General features: G+C 44.3%; 2 protein-coding genes across 5 annotated transcripts in view; both read right to left on the reverse strand.

Moving 5' to 3' along the window:
* Positions 1 to 306: 306 nt before the first annotated feature.
* On the reverse strand, positions 307 to 1,930 carry LOC118124825 (glutathione S-transferase A-like). Its single transcript, XM_047344151.1, has 6 exons — positions 1,684 to 1,930; positions 1,191 to 1,256; positions 992 to 1,097; positions 778 to 896; positions 617 to 702; positions 307 to 524 (listed from the first exon to the last, which is right to left on the reverse strand). The coding sequence occupies exons 1-6, from the start codon at positions 1,849 to 1,851 to the stop codon at positions 392 to 394; spliced, it is 678 nt and encodes a 225-aa protein (XP_047200107.1). The 5' UTR covers positions 1,852 to 1,930; the 3' UTR covers positions 307 to 391.
* A 96-nt stretch (positions 1,931 to 2,026) lies between these two features.
* The window catches only part of fhod3a (formin homology 2 domain containing 3a), a 57,123-nt gene continuing 46,103 nt past the window's right edge, over positions 2,027 to 13,046 (reverse strand). For 3 of the 4 annotated variants that reach the window (XM_035182995.1, XM_035182997.1, XM_035182998.2), the window contains 13 exons: positions 12,327 to 12,665; positions 10,548 to 11,236; positions 9,374 to 9,514; positions 7,848 to 8,006; positions 7,549 to 7,731; positions 6,418 to 6,537; positions 5,943 to 6,104; positions 5,529 to 5,719; positions 5,223 to 5,427; positions 5,070 to 5,093; positions 4,587 to 4,797; positions 4,313 to 4,477; positions 2,027 to 3,465 (listed from right to left, as the gene is read on the reverse strand). In XM_035182995.1, the coding sequence (XP_035038886.1) occupies positions 3,383 to 3,465; positions 4,313 to 4,477; positions 4,587 to 4,797; positions 5,070 to 5,093; positions 5,223 to 5,427; positions 5,529 to 5,719; positions 5,943 to 6,104; positions 6,418 to 6,537; positions 7,549 to 7,731; positions 7,848 to 8,006; positions 9,374 to 9,514; positions 10,548 to 11,236; positions 12,327 to 12,665 (2,672 nt within the window). In that variant the 3' untranslated portion in view covers positions 2,027 to 3,382. The remainder of the gene's footprint in view (positions 3,466 to 4,312; positions 4,478 to 4,586; positions 4,798 to 5,069; positions 5,094 to 5,222; positions 5,428 to 5,528; positions 5,720 to 5,942; positions 6,105 to 6,417; positions 6,538 to 7,548; positions 7,732 to 7,847; positions 8,007 to 9,373; positions 9,515 to 10,547; positions 11,237 to 12,326; positions 12,666 to 13,046) is intronic. The other variant, XM_035182996.2, reaches the window with a different exon arrangement.

Here is a 13,046-nt window from a genome sequence, read left to right on the forward strand (position 1 = left end):
GACCCTTGACCACTCAAACCCAATTAGTTAATCCGTGAGTCCGAATTAACATTTTTAAAGTATTCTCTTTAGACGTTACCTTTTGTTGCATTCACAAAGCAAAAAAGAGTTTTGTGAGGTCACAGTGACCTTGACCTTTGACCCTTGACCAACACATTCTCATCAGTTAATCCGTGAATCCAAGTAAACGTTTGTACCAAATTTGGAGAAAGTCCTTCGAGGCGTGCTTGAGAAATTTTCCAAAGAATGGACCACACAACCTGAAAACATAAACCTCCGGCCATGGCCATCACAGATAAAGGGGCATAAAAAATGAGAGCACAACTTCTTTACTTTATTTTAATGTCGAACAAACATACGATAAAACGATGAAGATTTTGTGCTGTGTGCTTCACAGGTCCTTCAGGATGTCGTAACCCTGCGGGATGGCCACCCAGTGAGGGGGCCAGCTGGTTTTAATGCTGGGTCTGTCCTTCAGCAGGCTGTAATATTTGGCCAGTTTGGGGTAACGTCCAACAGACAGCCTGAAGGACAGAACACAAGGTTACTGAGAAATTAAAAAGGGCCGGCATGGCTCACTCATTCTTTACAGAGAGAACTGAACTCAGTCACGTACCCGAAACGGAAAGCATAAGCAGTATTTGGAAAGACGATCACATCAGCCAGCGAGAAGGCCCCGGCCAGGTATGAGCCCACAGCCACCTTGATGCAGAGGGCACTGCTGTCAGTACAAGTGTGTGTGTGTCCATGTGTGTGTATGTGCTGTGTGTACACTACCCTCTGCAGGTAACCCTCCCAGAGTTTGAGTTCAGCTGTCAGAGCCTCCCTGTGTCTGTTCACAGCAGAATCATGCCGCTCTTCTTCAGGGACAATCCACTCATAGTAGATGACTGAGTCTAAGACAGGGCAATGTGAACATCATTGTAGAGTGGGTACTTTTCTAACTTTTAGAGTGTTGGTGCAGGTGTGTGTGTCTGAGTGTGTATCTTACTGAGTTTCTCGGTGAGGGTGAGACCCTCCATCATGCGTTGGTACATCAGAGCTTGTTCTGCAGGACTGTCAGGGATCAGCTTGTGGCCCTGAGACTTAAACTGATTCTATAACAGCAGAGATATTCGAAAAAATAAGAATAAAGATCATCTATAACATGTACAGTATTAAACATTCCATACTCAGTTTTTAAACTTTACCTCCAGGTATAAACACACGGCACTGGACTCATTGAGTATGTTGTCTCCGTGTTTGAAGGTGGGGAGCTGGCAGAATCAAATAAGGTTTAAGATTAGTCATCATGCAGCTATCAGTCCCCTTAACATCTTTTTCATCAAGTTCAATAAATTATTCTCTGCAAAATCAATGAAAATGTTGAAAAATGTTCTGTCTCGCAAAGTTAAAGACAGTGAAAAGAACTCTTGGATCCGCCCCATGATCAAAATCTGACCCAGAATATAATGGGCTCTTCCTCGAGTCAAACCCCACATGTCCAAAAGATGTCATGGAAAACAGTTGACTAGTTTTTGCCAAATCCTTCTTACAATTAAATTAGCTAACTAATGCAGATGAAAACATAACCAGCTTATTGGAGGAGGTAATAAGTATAATATTGGCGATCTGAAATGTATCTTCTATCCAGAGGGCATCCTGTTTTTTTAATTCTTATCATCATGTGCATGCTACGCCGACCTGTCCTCTGGGGTTGATTTCCAGCACTTCCTGGGATTTGTGCTCTCCCCTCTCGAAGGAGAGCAGCTTGCGTTTGTAGCCGTGCAGCTTCTTCTCCTCCAGAGCGATCATCACCCTCCAGCAGGGAGGAGATCCGGCTCCCCACAGCAGAGTCATGGACTTGGCCATGGACACAATCACAGATAAACTCAGCAAAAACCAAAACAACTACAGGTTGAAGCGAGCAGCAGCAGTTAGTGTGCGCTTTATGGCGCCTCATTGATCCAAAGGTTGGCCTCCCACGTGGTCTCCTGAGTGCTCAAGGGCACAGAAGTGAAAGCAGTAAAGAAGAAAGACGTTTTCATTTAAGAGTTTAGTGTTTTCTTTATTGCAGAATGTGTATACACAGCATGTCAAGTGAGATTGTCCTATGTTCAGCTCACTACATTTTTATGCAGTGATGTTTCCCAGTTTTCTCTGTGCTGCGAGCCAGGAGCGCCCACTTCAGCTGGGACTCGATGTGACCACAGTTCAAAAGCTTCATGTCCAAATCCCTCCCCCCTCCACCCCTCTCCCTTTCTTTTCGGGGAGCCACATATTTTTCATCTGTGACCACAACTTTAATGTCTTTTTATCTTTTAATTACAATTCACAGAATAGCCTCTTCCTCTAACCTTTCTCTCTGGCTATAATACAAGTTTCTACAGGAAATTACAAAAATAATACAGAACATTAACCACACTACACATGCACACAGTATCTGGCAGCTTGACAAGGGCATTTACACGTTTTTTATGCAGAAGTCTCTGCATTGTCCTTCAAATAGTTTATTAAAATCTTAAAAAATGTCCTCATCTTTTAGTCTTTTTACACTTTACAAACAGTTCCTCTGAGATAAAAACTTCCTTTTCCCTGTGTTTTGAAACAGTTGTTCATTTCAGCACGAAAGACCGTTAATGCTGAGTAAGGTGCACGATGTCTGAGCTTTGCAAATAAATACGGAGAGAAACTTTGTCAACATAAAAAAAAAAGGTTATTGTCGTCAACAGTGAAGCAGGAGGTGAATAAAATGAGAGGAGGAGATGGAGAAAAGGTACAGCTATGTCCCTTTTACATGAAAGGCACACGTCAGATTAAAAACCTTTCACATTACTGCTCTCCGCTTGTCAAAGGTGCAGCTGCAGACACGAAACATTTTGCTTTCTCACAAAGGTTGATTCTTAGTAAGCCTCTTTGTCTGGGCCGATTGTTTGAAAGTGGATAAGAGAGTAAATGAAGCTTCTTCTGCCTCCCGTTCATCTTTACAACCAAAATTCACAGCTTAAATAAATGAAACACCTCACAGCTGCAGAAACTTACAAGCAAAAATTATCCCTTTGGACTAATGCAACGTTTAAAATAAGTTCATATAAATAAAGTGTTTCAGCTCAGTGTCGAGGCGGCGACATTTTTATTTCCCTCTTCATATCTTCATTCATCATTTTCTCTTCACTTCCACTTCGTCTTCCGTGTGTCGCATTCAAAACACTATGGTGGCTGCAGTTTTCTCACTCAGACACATCAGGCAAGATTAGCAGCTGTCAAACATCTAAAGGGGGCATGTAACCGGTGGAATACGACTGTTTGTAATGTGTGTCGAAGGCAGGCAGCTGACAGAGGCGTGGCATCAACGCGTGCCGCTATGTTTCCACAGCGTTGAGGACGGTGGGGGGGCCGGGGATCACATTGGTGAGTCTGGAGAATCGGCTAGTCCTAAAGCAAGAGCTTCTTCTGGCGTCAGACCGTTCTTCAGAGTCCGCCTCACTGTGGGAAGAAAAGTAAAGAGACGATTAGCGATCACATGATCATGGGCTGCTGTTAATCTGGTGCTTTATTCCAATACAATACTACATACTCATACAGTGTGCTTATAAGTGCTACCAACAGGAAATACTATTTGAGAAATATCAATCTGGAAATTATCAGAATGTCTCCAGCAGAGGTCGACAAATGCTAACTTTTAATTCCTGGTGGTATGTTAAGTTAATGCTGCTACAGCTGATGGGCACCTTAGGGCATAGATAGCCACGTGCAGGAGTCACAGGTGAACAGTGGCAGGGAATCAGAGTCACAGTTTTTCAACCGTGTGTGAGCATCTGTGTTTTTTGTCATCTTGCTAGCTTGGTAGTTCACAAGCTTGTTTTTCAGCAGTGCACTTGTCCTTTTGAAGTTGATTTTAAATAAGTCTTGATAAAGTATTTAAAACGCAGACAGGAGATCTCATCTTTTATTTTGCATCAGTATACGTAGGGAAATGACTCCAGTGGCGTTTTTGTTATTCGGTGGCCACTTTAATGGCCACAATCTGGAAAAATGCTGGATCCTACATTTCCCAAAATGCAAACAATAGTTTGTTTCATTCGACCAAGTGTCTGCTTCTGTCAAATTTCATGACCGTGGCATCTTAAAGCAGGCTTTCTTTTAAAACTTTAAAGATAACCCTGATGACATCATACAATAATTTCTACAGCTGACAGGTACATTATCCAGGATTAATGTGAGCCGCTTCTTCTTTCAGTGAACAACACACTCATAAATCAGGGCTTGTTTACTGTTCATACTGATGTAGTTTTATTATAATTTTGGAATAGGTTCATCACTCAGGTCGTACATGACTTGCGGTTTGCCCTGGATCTCCTCCTCTCTCTGGGCTGAGCTCTGGTTCCTGGACCCTGAGTGGCCGACCTCACGATGCGCTCCATGATCTCGTCTGCGGCGTCGTCTCCACAGATCTGAGTGTCCTCCACGACCGGAGTCCTCGGCTGCAAACTGCGACCTGAACCAAACAAGCAAGAGAGGCATGAGCAGAAAATCCCTTTAAAGATCTGTGCCTCTTATTTTCCTGTGTGTTTTTGACGCTGTAAGGAACTTCCTGTCACCCTCACCTCCTCCTCGTCCAGGCCGTGACCTTGTCCGTGTGCGAAGCCCCGGTACCACGCTGCTCTCCTTGTCACTGCTGCTCAGGCTGGTTCTCAGCACCGCTTTCATGTTCTCGTGTTCTGCAGCATCCTCTGTGTGGCCGAGGCCTTGAGGCTGCTCGCTCTCCTGGCTGCCACTAGGGGCGCTGGTGCTGCTGCTCGAGCCATAACGACCACACTGATAGGGAGGAACAGAATGAAAGAGAGTAAGAATTTGGCAGCTTTTATCGAAGGTATTTTTGGCTTTGACCTCACCATGCCAAACCTGAGACATCAAGGAACACATCCAACCTGTAAAGATTATAGTCTCAACTGTTTCTTATTGACTGATTCACTCAGATTTGAAGTGAAGAGAAACTTTAACGTCTCTAGTTACAGTTACTGGATGCATGCACACACACACCCACGCACACAGACATGCAGATATGCAGGCAGTACACATGTTGATACCTCACTCTCGTCTTCATCATCAGACTACAGGAGGAAGAAAGAGTGAAAGTTAAAGAACAGATAGAAGAAAATAAAGGGGAAAAGTGAAAAGGCAGCAAGATTTGGGAAAAGAGTGAGTCTCTGTACGAGGGATTCTGTGTGTGTGATGCTTACAGGAGCGTTGACGTCAATGATCATCTTTCCTCGGGTCTTGTTGCGTTCGCGATGGTCGGCCCTTTTCTGCTTCTGCTGCAGCACGCGGTCTCTGGTGGTCCGGTACTCCAGTGCAAACTCGCTGAGGATCTTGCTGAACCTGTGGACGCTGACCTCCCTCACGCTGTAGGCCGGATGACCGAGAAACAACAGGAACGAGTGGAACCTGGGGGACAGAGGAGGAGGGAAGGACATTGTAATCTAAATCTCTGGTCTTAGTATTTGAGTGTTCTTTGTTTGTTTGTACGTTGCTGCGAGGGGAGCTACCTGTTGATGATCCTGCGGTGGACAATCTTGAGAATGATGATCCTCTCGGCACAGTCTTTGAGGAAGTCGGACATCTTTTGCTTCAGCTGAGGCTTCATCTCGTGCTTGGCGATTACCTTCAGGTGGTCCCATGAGGCTTTGCAGCGGCGCTCCATCTGACACAGGTTTTCCTGCAGCTGGTCGAAATCCACCTGATAGACGAGAAGATAAAGCAAATAAGGGAGTTGTTGGTGGGACGTATAAAGGATTATGCTGTCTTATCTTATTATTATTACAATCAAACTTTCAATTTGAGGTCAGTTACTATCACCCACATTTCTAAAGCAAAAAACATAATTGAAACTTCTAAGATAGAACAGCTTAAAGGGTTTCAATCTAGTATACAAGCTTTTCAGTAGTGAATGTGGATCATACTTTTGCAGAACGTGTGATGGCTCCGATCTCGGAGTAGAGGTCGGTGCTCTGGGGGAAGTTCTCCACCACCACAGAGCAGGCGTGATGCAGCAGAGACTGTTTGTGGACCGTGTCTTTCACCTCTGGAACCTTCTCCAAGTACGTCAACTCAAAGCCTTTTGCCTGGACACATGAAGACACCGATTACTTACAAAAAAAAAATTATCAATACAATTTTCTATATCAACCAGAATCCTCAGGGACTTGGATACACGTGAAAACAACTTTAAAATCATGATATAGGAAGTAGTAATGACTGAGGGGGTTGCATTTGAGGTATATCAAATTACAGGTTCTAATATGTGATGTAAATTTTAATCAACAAAATATAGACTTGGCTCATTCACACTCCATTAAAATGACTGATAACTACTAATCACTGCAGTAGAAAGGAACCTTGTCATTATGAGCCAGTAAGATGATGGTCACGACTCACATTGGTGCTATTGAGGAAGTTTCCGATTGAGAGCAGCGTGGAGAGGATGTAGCGCAGAGTTTTGTTCTTCTCCAGCTGCTCCATCCCCTCCTTCAGATCCTGCAGCGGCTCCGCTACTTCCTGAGAGGGGGAGGACACACGCACACGCACACAGACGCACACAGACACAGACACACACACACACACACACACACACACACACACACACACACACACACACACACACACACACACACACAGACACACACACACACACACAAACATAATTAGTTGAGTCAACCTCAAAAACGTTTGTTCCATTAGTCAAGTAGTCGATACAAGATGTGAACAGGTGCGCCTCCTCTTCCCGCCGCGAACCATCTGTTCTTGTTTTAGGTCATGAGAGGCTGTTTAAAGGTCTCTGCATCTGTCAACCTTCACTACCAAATGTACTCGTACCCTTTGTTTACCCGTGTTTATGTATTTATGCGTCTGTGTTTGTGTCCCTGCGCGGTACGCTGCCCTCCATTAAACCGCCCTCGCCCCAACCGTCCCACAGACTTGAGTCGGGAACATCGCTCTACGGAACAAGCGGTCGGGTATCGTGCCTTTCATGGAGACATGAAAGACAATTGCATCCTGTGGAAAGTCGTAAAATTTACAGGACATCAAGGGATGTTTCTCATTCTCGGGGGTTTGGCTTTGAACTTCCTCTCCTGGACGCATTCTTCACTTGAGTAAAACATGGTGTGCCAGGGGAAGAAGAGGACGAGATGCTGCTAATAAGCTCGCATATTTTGTTATGATGTTATGATGTAACTATGTTGATGCTTTGCGGATGTTGTTTGCACTAAGAGGGTTGTTGATACTTTCTGACACGGGAAAAAGACACACACATGCACACATGCACTGCACATTTACTCAACCCTTTATGGTTCAAAGTTCATTTCGCTACAGTATGTTTCTGCTTTATTAAAACCACATTCACTTATTACGTATGAAAGTAAGGTTTTAATATGCATTCAACAATGGTTTTGTTTTGTTGCTCCTTAATTTGATGATGAGAAATCAAGTTTTGTTACAGATTCTTATAGTTTAATATAATCAGAACACTTTTAACAGATAAAAGTACTGTCCCATGTTTAAACAGACCTTCTCTGTTGCCTCATAGTCCATCTTAAAGGCCCAGAGTTGGAGTCGGGCAGAGAGCTCGCTGATGGAAGACAGAGTGAGCAGGAACTGTTCTGCTGAGCCCAGCGGGACATCGGGGTTGGCCAGCTGAGCCTCCTGGATCTTCTGCTTCTCCTCCTCTGTGGGGATCATCGTCAGGATTTTCTGAGGACAAAGACAGATATGTGGGATAAGAGAAAACATGGGTGTCATATATGAAATGAAAGATAAGTTTCAATCATCACTTGCTCCCTTTTTTACCGTCAACCTAAATCTCTCACCTCTATGCCCTCCTTGTTGAGCGCATACTCGTCAAAGTTAAGGATGGCCGTCTTGATAGTGCGAGGAGGCGGCAGCACCGTCAGGCCGATGTTGATGGCGTTACTCCTCTTGGAATCCAGAACTATGATCTCCTGACGCTTGCCATCTGCTGCCGTTTTCTAGGACACAGAAACACAGAGCGGGTCAAAGCTGCGTGTCTTCCTCTGTGTGGTCCTCTTTATGGGCTCTAGGATTAGAGGGCTCGTTACTCCGGTTACACTCAATGCAGCAGGAACTACACGGTTATTAAGAGCAGGAAATACCATTACAGGTTAGGTCTGTACTGTATGTGTGTTTCAGTCTGCAGACATGTTGTCACTGCGCAGCCATGTCCTCGCCAGTACTCGAGGCTATCATTAGCTATTATTGGAAGAAAGTCCTAATATGTCACCACATAAAAGTGTAACATAGAAGGTGCTAAGACGTGGTTACTGCCTCTGGGAAATTTTACTGTCATAATATGGAGATGGGTTGATTTATATTAAAGTACAACTCTGCCACATCTGAGTCTCATGTTAAACTTAATGCTATTACGATAAGACATAAGATACTAACTTTGGGGCGGCAAAGTGGTGCAGTGGTTACCACTGTTGCCTCAAAGAAAGGCTCTGGTTTCGAACATGTGTGTACTGACATGCAGCTTAGGTTAAACTGTGAGGGTTGCATGTGAGGGTTGTTTGTCTCACAGAATAAAGATGGATGACATGACGGCTCCCCAAAAGTGAAGCCAAATCATTCACTAATCACGATCACTACTCCGCACACTCTGGCTCCAAATGAGGATGAGGGGGCACCCTACCTCCCGCCCAACGTCAGCTGGAATTCCGTCTGACCTACAACCTGCTGTGATTTTAAAGATCCCTTTAAAACTTGGAGTCATATTTACTTGAGCTGTAGCTGGAGACCACCGTCATGCTGTCAAATTACGTGTCGACCAGAAGCCGAGCCATAGTGAGTTACTAACTCGTATCAGAAGTTGTGGATTGAAGCAGCGGCGCAGGAGTTCAAAGTGTGAGACGCCTGGCTTCAGCTCCCCTCGTTCAGGACACCATACTTTGGTTATTTAAAAGGCTTTGTGAGAATTACGAGGGATTCAACGCTCCCCTGCTTCAGTCGGGATCAGGACACATGACCTCACTTAACCCTTAAAACAACAGCTTTCAAGTACTGGAGATAATGGACGCTAAACCTACAGACTGTGTGACTGGCAACATCAAGGGTGTTCGTGATGAAACAGCAGCGAGTGTTTCCCACACAGAAATCATGATGATGGTGGTAGGCGACCATAACACATGACCACGCAATGATGATGTACAGTAGTTGAAGTCCAGATCAAATATTTATTCTGGGATGACAGCACCACCTTTGGGCACCGTGTCACAATTTGAAATCGCTGCACCATTTGAATATTAAATAATTTAATAATTAATGACTAACAGCTCCTCTATTATATTACAGTGTAGTGGAGTATAGTTGTGTTCTTTACCTTTGTTACTGGCATTTCCTTCGACTTTGTCTCAAACAGGTGTTCCAGTTTTGCCGTGTCCAACTTCACTGCTTCCAGTTTTGACCAGAACGAGTCGCCACTTCTCTTATAATCTCTGTACTGGGAGTCTGTCGGACGCACCTGTTCACAAACATTAAGCAGAGACATGTATGAGACTCCCATTTCCCACAATAAAATAGGTAAACGAGAAACAAGGAATCACAAATAACAGCAGCAAAGGGAACACGGTGAGTGAGTCATAGACTTTGATGGCCCCTTAATCTTAACAGGCTAATAGAAACATGTGTCTTTAATGAACTCTTCATGTTGACCTGCAGGATCATCTGCCCAACCAAGAAAATTGGTTAAATACTGACAGACCTAAATCACTTGATTCCTCCAGGTGTAGAGAACCTGAATGTCTGCATGCCTTGCTCACCATAGTTTAATGGTTGTTAAAGTGAAATCGTTTGCTGTAATTTCCTATCACTAGTGAAGTGCCCGTTCGAAACCTGACTGTTTGGAATGGGCTGTTAGCTTGATCGTGCTCCAGAGACACTTCAGAAATATTCCCTGCCATTAGTGAGTCCTCCTCAAGCAGTTCTACAATATACTGTTGGTTTATATTTTTGGCGTCTGAACGTTGTGTGGTGAGCTTTTTATAAACAGTCTACGGTGCAGAGTGAAGTTAGAAAACTTGCTGTTCATCCTACCTGGTTTATCTGCAATGACGATGTTGTGTTTTTTAATAAAATGAAACAGAATTTGCTTGATCTCTGTTCACGTGTGTGGTTTAATCACAAGTTTGAAGGATTTACTGAATTGCTGTTGTTTTTGTCAGGCAATCAACACAAGCTTCAGACCCAAGTTCACAACTTTTCAAATTAAAAACTCTGTAATTCAGCTCGATATACAGTACTGCAGCAACGAAACAAGACATTGTGCTTTCGCTTTGTAGAGAAATTGATAAAGAGGAAATGATTCTATGAATGCTGTTGCCATGACGGAGATCAGCACTTGCGACTCCAGTGAATGTCATTATGTAATTTAAGCAGTTCTGTGAAACCTGAACTCGAGTTGTCATCTTCTGCATAATGTATGTGTAATTTTCTCATTTTTCTGAAAAGCCTTAGTTTAGCTGGTTATTGAAAATGCTGTTAGCGTCTTGACTCACCTCGCTCCAGAAGAGCCTGATTGTCTTTTTCTTCTTGTTAAACAGAGGCGGCTCTGGGGGTGGAGGCACTGGGATTGTGGAACTAAAGGAAGGAGGAGGTGGAGGCCTCATAATCCCAAACAAGGGAGGAGGTGGGGGGCAGCGACCCATCATGGGTGGAGGTGGAGGGAAGCAGGGTGGAGGAGGAGGCGGGGGCGGGAGGTCGCCACATCCGCCCATCAAAACGGCGTCCAGGATGTCCTTGTCATCATCCTCCGTTAGGTCCGTGAAGTTGATGTCCCCGATGCGCAGCTCTCGAGGGCTGGCCAGGAGCTGGTCCCAGATTGTGTCTGATTCCTTCTTGGGTGGAGGAGGAGGGGGCTCGTTGGCGGTAGCATCAAGGTTAGGGGGGGCTGCTCCCAGGTCCTTAATCAAGTTTCCGAATCGCTCAGCGAACTGACGGATGCTGCCCTGGTTCTCTGACTTGTCAGCACTGTTGTTGCCCTCCTCATCATTGCCCAGCTGCTCCTCAGTGTCCTCCTGGGTTTCTTTGTCCTCCCCCTCTCCTCTCTCTTTCTCCTTCTCTGCATCCTCCTCTTCCTCCTCCTCATCACTGGGCTTCTTGTTCTGGGAGTACAGCATGTCCAGCATGAAGAGTTTGCTGTTGAGGAGTTTGCTGCACTGCTCGTTCACCTCTCCCTCCTTAAAGCCTGAGAATGAGAGGGAAAGAGAGATGTTAAAAGATGTAGAACTTTACGATTGTAACATTTAAAATACAATAAGAAGAATCATTTAACCAAGAGTCATGTATTTTACTCTTCGTTTATTATCCAATATTAAGGCTGTAATAGGTCCTGTGTATGTTTCCTTATGTAGTTTGACTTATTTTATACGTACTGTGCACTTTTTACGTTCTCTCAAAACACTGCAATATGCTCTCATCTGTAATAGAATCAATGAAATCTGAAAATATAGGAGGCACAGATAAGATCCACTTGATCTGCATCAGCATCGATAGTGAGCAGGTAACCGCCAAATGTACTTTACATTCAGTTTCTAAGTCAATGTCCCCGTTCAGACCTGTTTTAACATCCATCCTGAGAGATCCGATCACAAGTGGATAGTGCTAAGTACGTGCGTCCTGAGTGTGTCTCCTGTAACCACTTGTGATCGGACTCTTCCCTGCTCTATATGCAAATAATCACGTAGATTATTTGTGTTCACAAAGACCAAACACTGTTGTATTAACACAGTCTGAGTTTACAGATATGAGAGAGATGGAGAGTGAGTAGAGTCAAAAGGGACTGAATAAATTGAATCAAGCAGCTATCAAGAATCTTTTATTACCAATTTAAGAAAAGTATCAATCATTATGAGTTGGTCAGTGTTAATGTTGTGGCTACAAACCAAATCGATGTATGGACACTGAGAAGCTCATGACGCATTTACGTTCACACAGGGAAAATAATGTGGCCACGTGAGTCCAAGACCACCTCCAATGTGCTCTGAGTGATTGGATCTCAGGACACATTTGGTAACATTAAGACCTGAATTTATCACTGACCAGAGTTTAAGCGATCAGTCATGGCAGGCTGAAGAACCTGGCTTTGTGGTTCCTTTCATAAAAATTATCCCTGAGTTCGTTGCATGAGGTAAACATTTGTAATTTGAGGAATAACTGCACTGGCATTGGATTAAAACTCTCAAGTAGTTGTAAATAAGTTGTAAATATAACTCAAAGGTTCCTCCAATTGGAAACTAACTTGAATCAAATGCTTTGCAGTAAAAAAAACTACCCACCATCCTCAGCGCTCCCCCTCTCCTCTCTCTCCAAGGTGCTGCTGGCAGAGGAGATGCTGGAGGCCGAGCAGTTGTCCTTCTCATTTACTTCTTCATTCTGCCGTTCCTTGTCGCTCAGGATGCCGCTGTCCTCCTCCACCTCCTCTCTCTCCTTCTCCGGTTCCTGCTCGTACTCGTCGACTGTCTCCTCTTTCTCTGCCGGCGTTTCTTCCCGCACTTCTTCTTCTTCCCCCTCCTCTTCTTCCCCCTCCTCTTCTTTCTGCTTTTCCTCCTCCTCAGCGGCGGCCTCTGCTTCTTGTCCCCCCGTTTCTACACTGGCACCGGAGTCATCCGCCTCTCCTGTGATAAAAAGTGTGTGTTACTTACAGTTCCTCTTTAAGACCGTGATTTACTATCTTTATCTCTTCAATTGATAACGTGATCCCTTCAATCACACAGAAGCTTCTGTACGACTGCAATGAAATACTGTTTGAAACATGTGACATGGCTGCCTTTGATTTTAAAGGTCCCACTGTTTGCACATGGGAAACCCCTGTATCAACATGAAAAACAAAAACACACCCATACACCAATGCAAAAAAATGTGGCGGCTACACAAAGCCGGGTTGTCACAGGACCAGGATATGAACAGGAAATGAAGAATTAAGTTCCTGTTTACGTCAAAACACACTCACGTACGTGGTGCACACACGTAACTCAACAGCACAGTCTGTGCAGTGA

The sequence above is a fragment of the Hippoglossus stenolepis genome, chromosome 17, assembly GCF_022539355.2.
Source record: "Hippoglossus stenolepis isolate QCI-W04-F060 chromosome 17, HSTE1.2, whole genome shotgun sequence".
Classification (NCBI taxonomy): domain Eukaryota; kingdom Metazoa; phylum Chordata; class Actinopteri; order Pleuronectiformes; family Pleuronectidae; genus Hippoglossus; species Hippoglossus stenolepis.

Coding starts and splice junctions, on each gene's coding strand:
- LOC118124825 (XM_047344151.1), bottom strand. CDS start 1,851: ATGGCCAAGTCCATGACTCTGCTGTGGGGAGCCGGATCTCCTCCCTGC. Junction 1,257..1,683: donor AAATCAACCCCAGAGGACAG/GTCGGCGTAGCA, acceptor TGATTCTGCCAG/CTCCCCACCTTCAAACACGG. Junction 897..991: donor CACCCTCACCGAGAAACTCA/GTAAGATACACA, acceptor GCCCTGTCTTAG/ACTCAGTCATCTACTATGAG.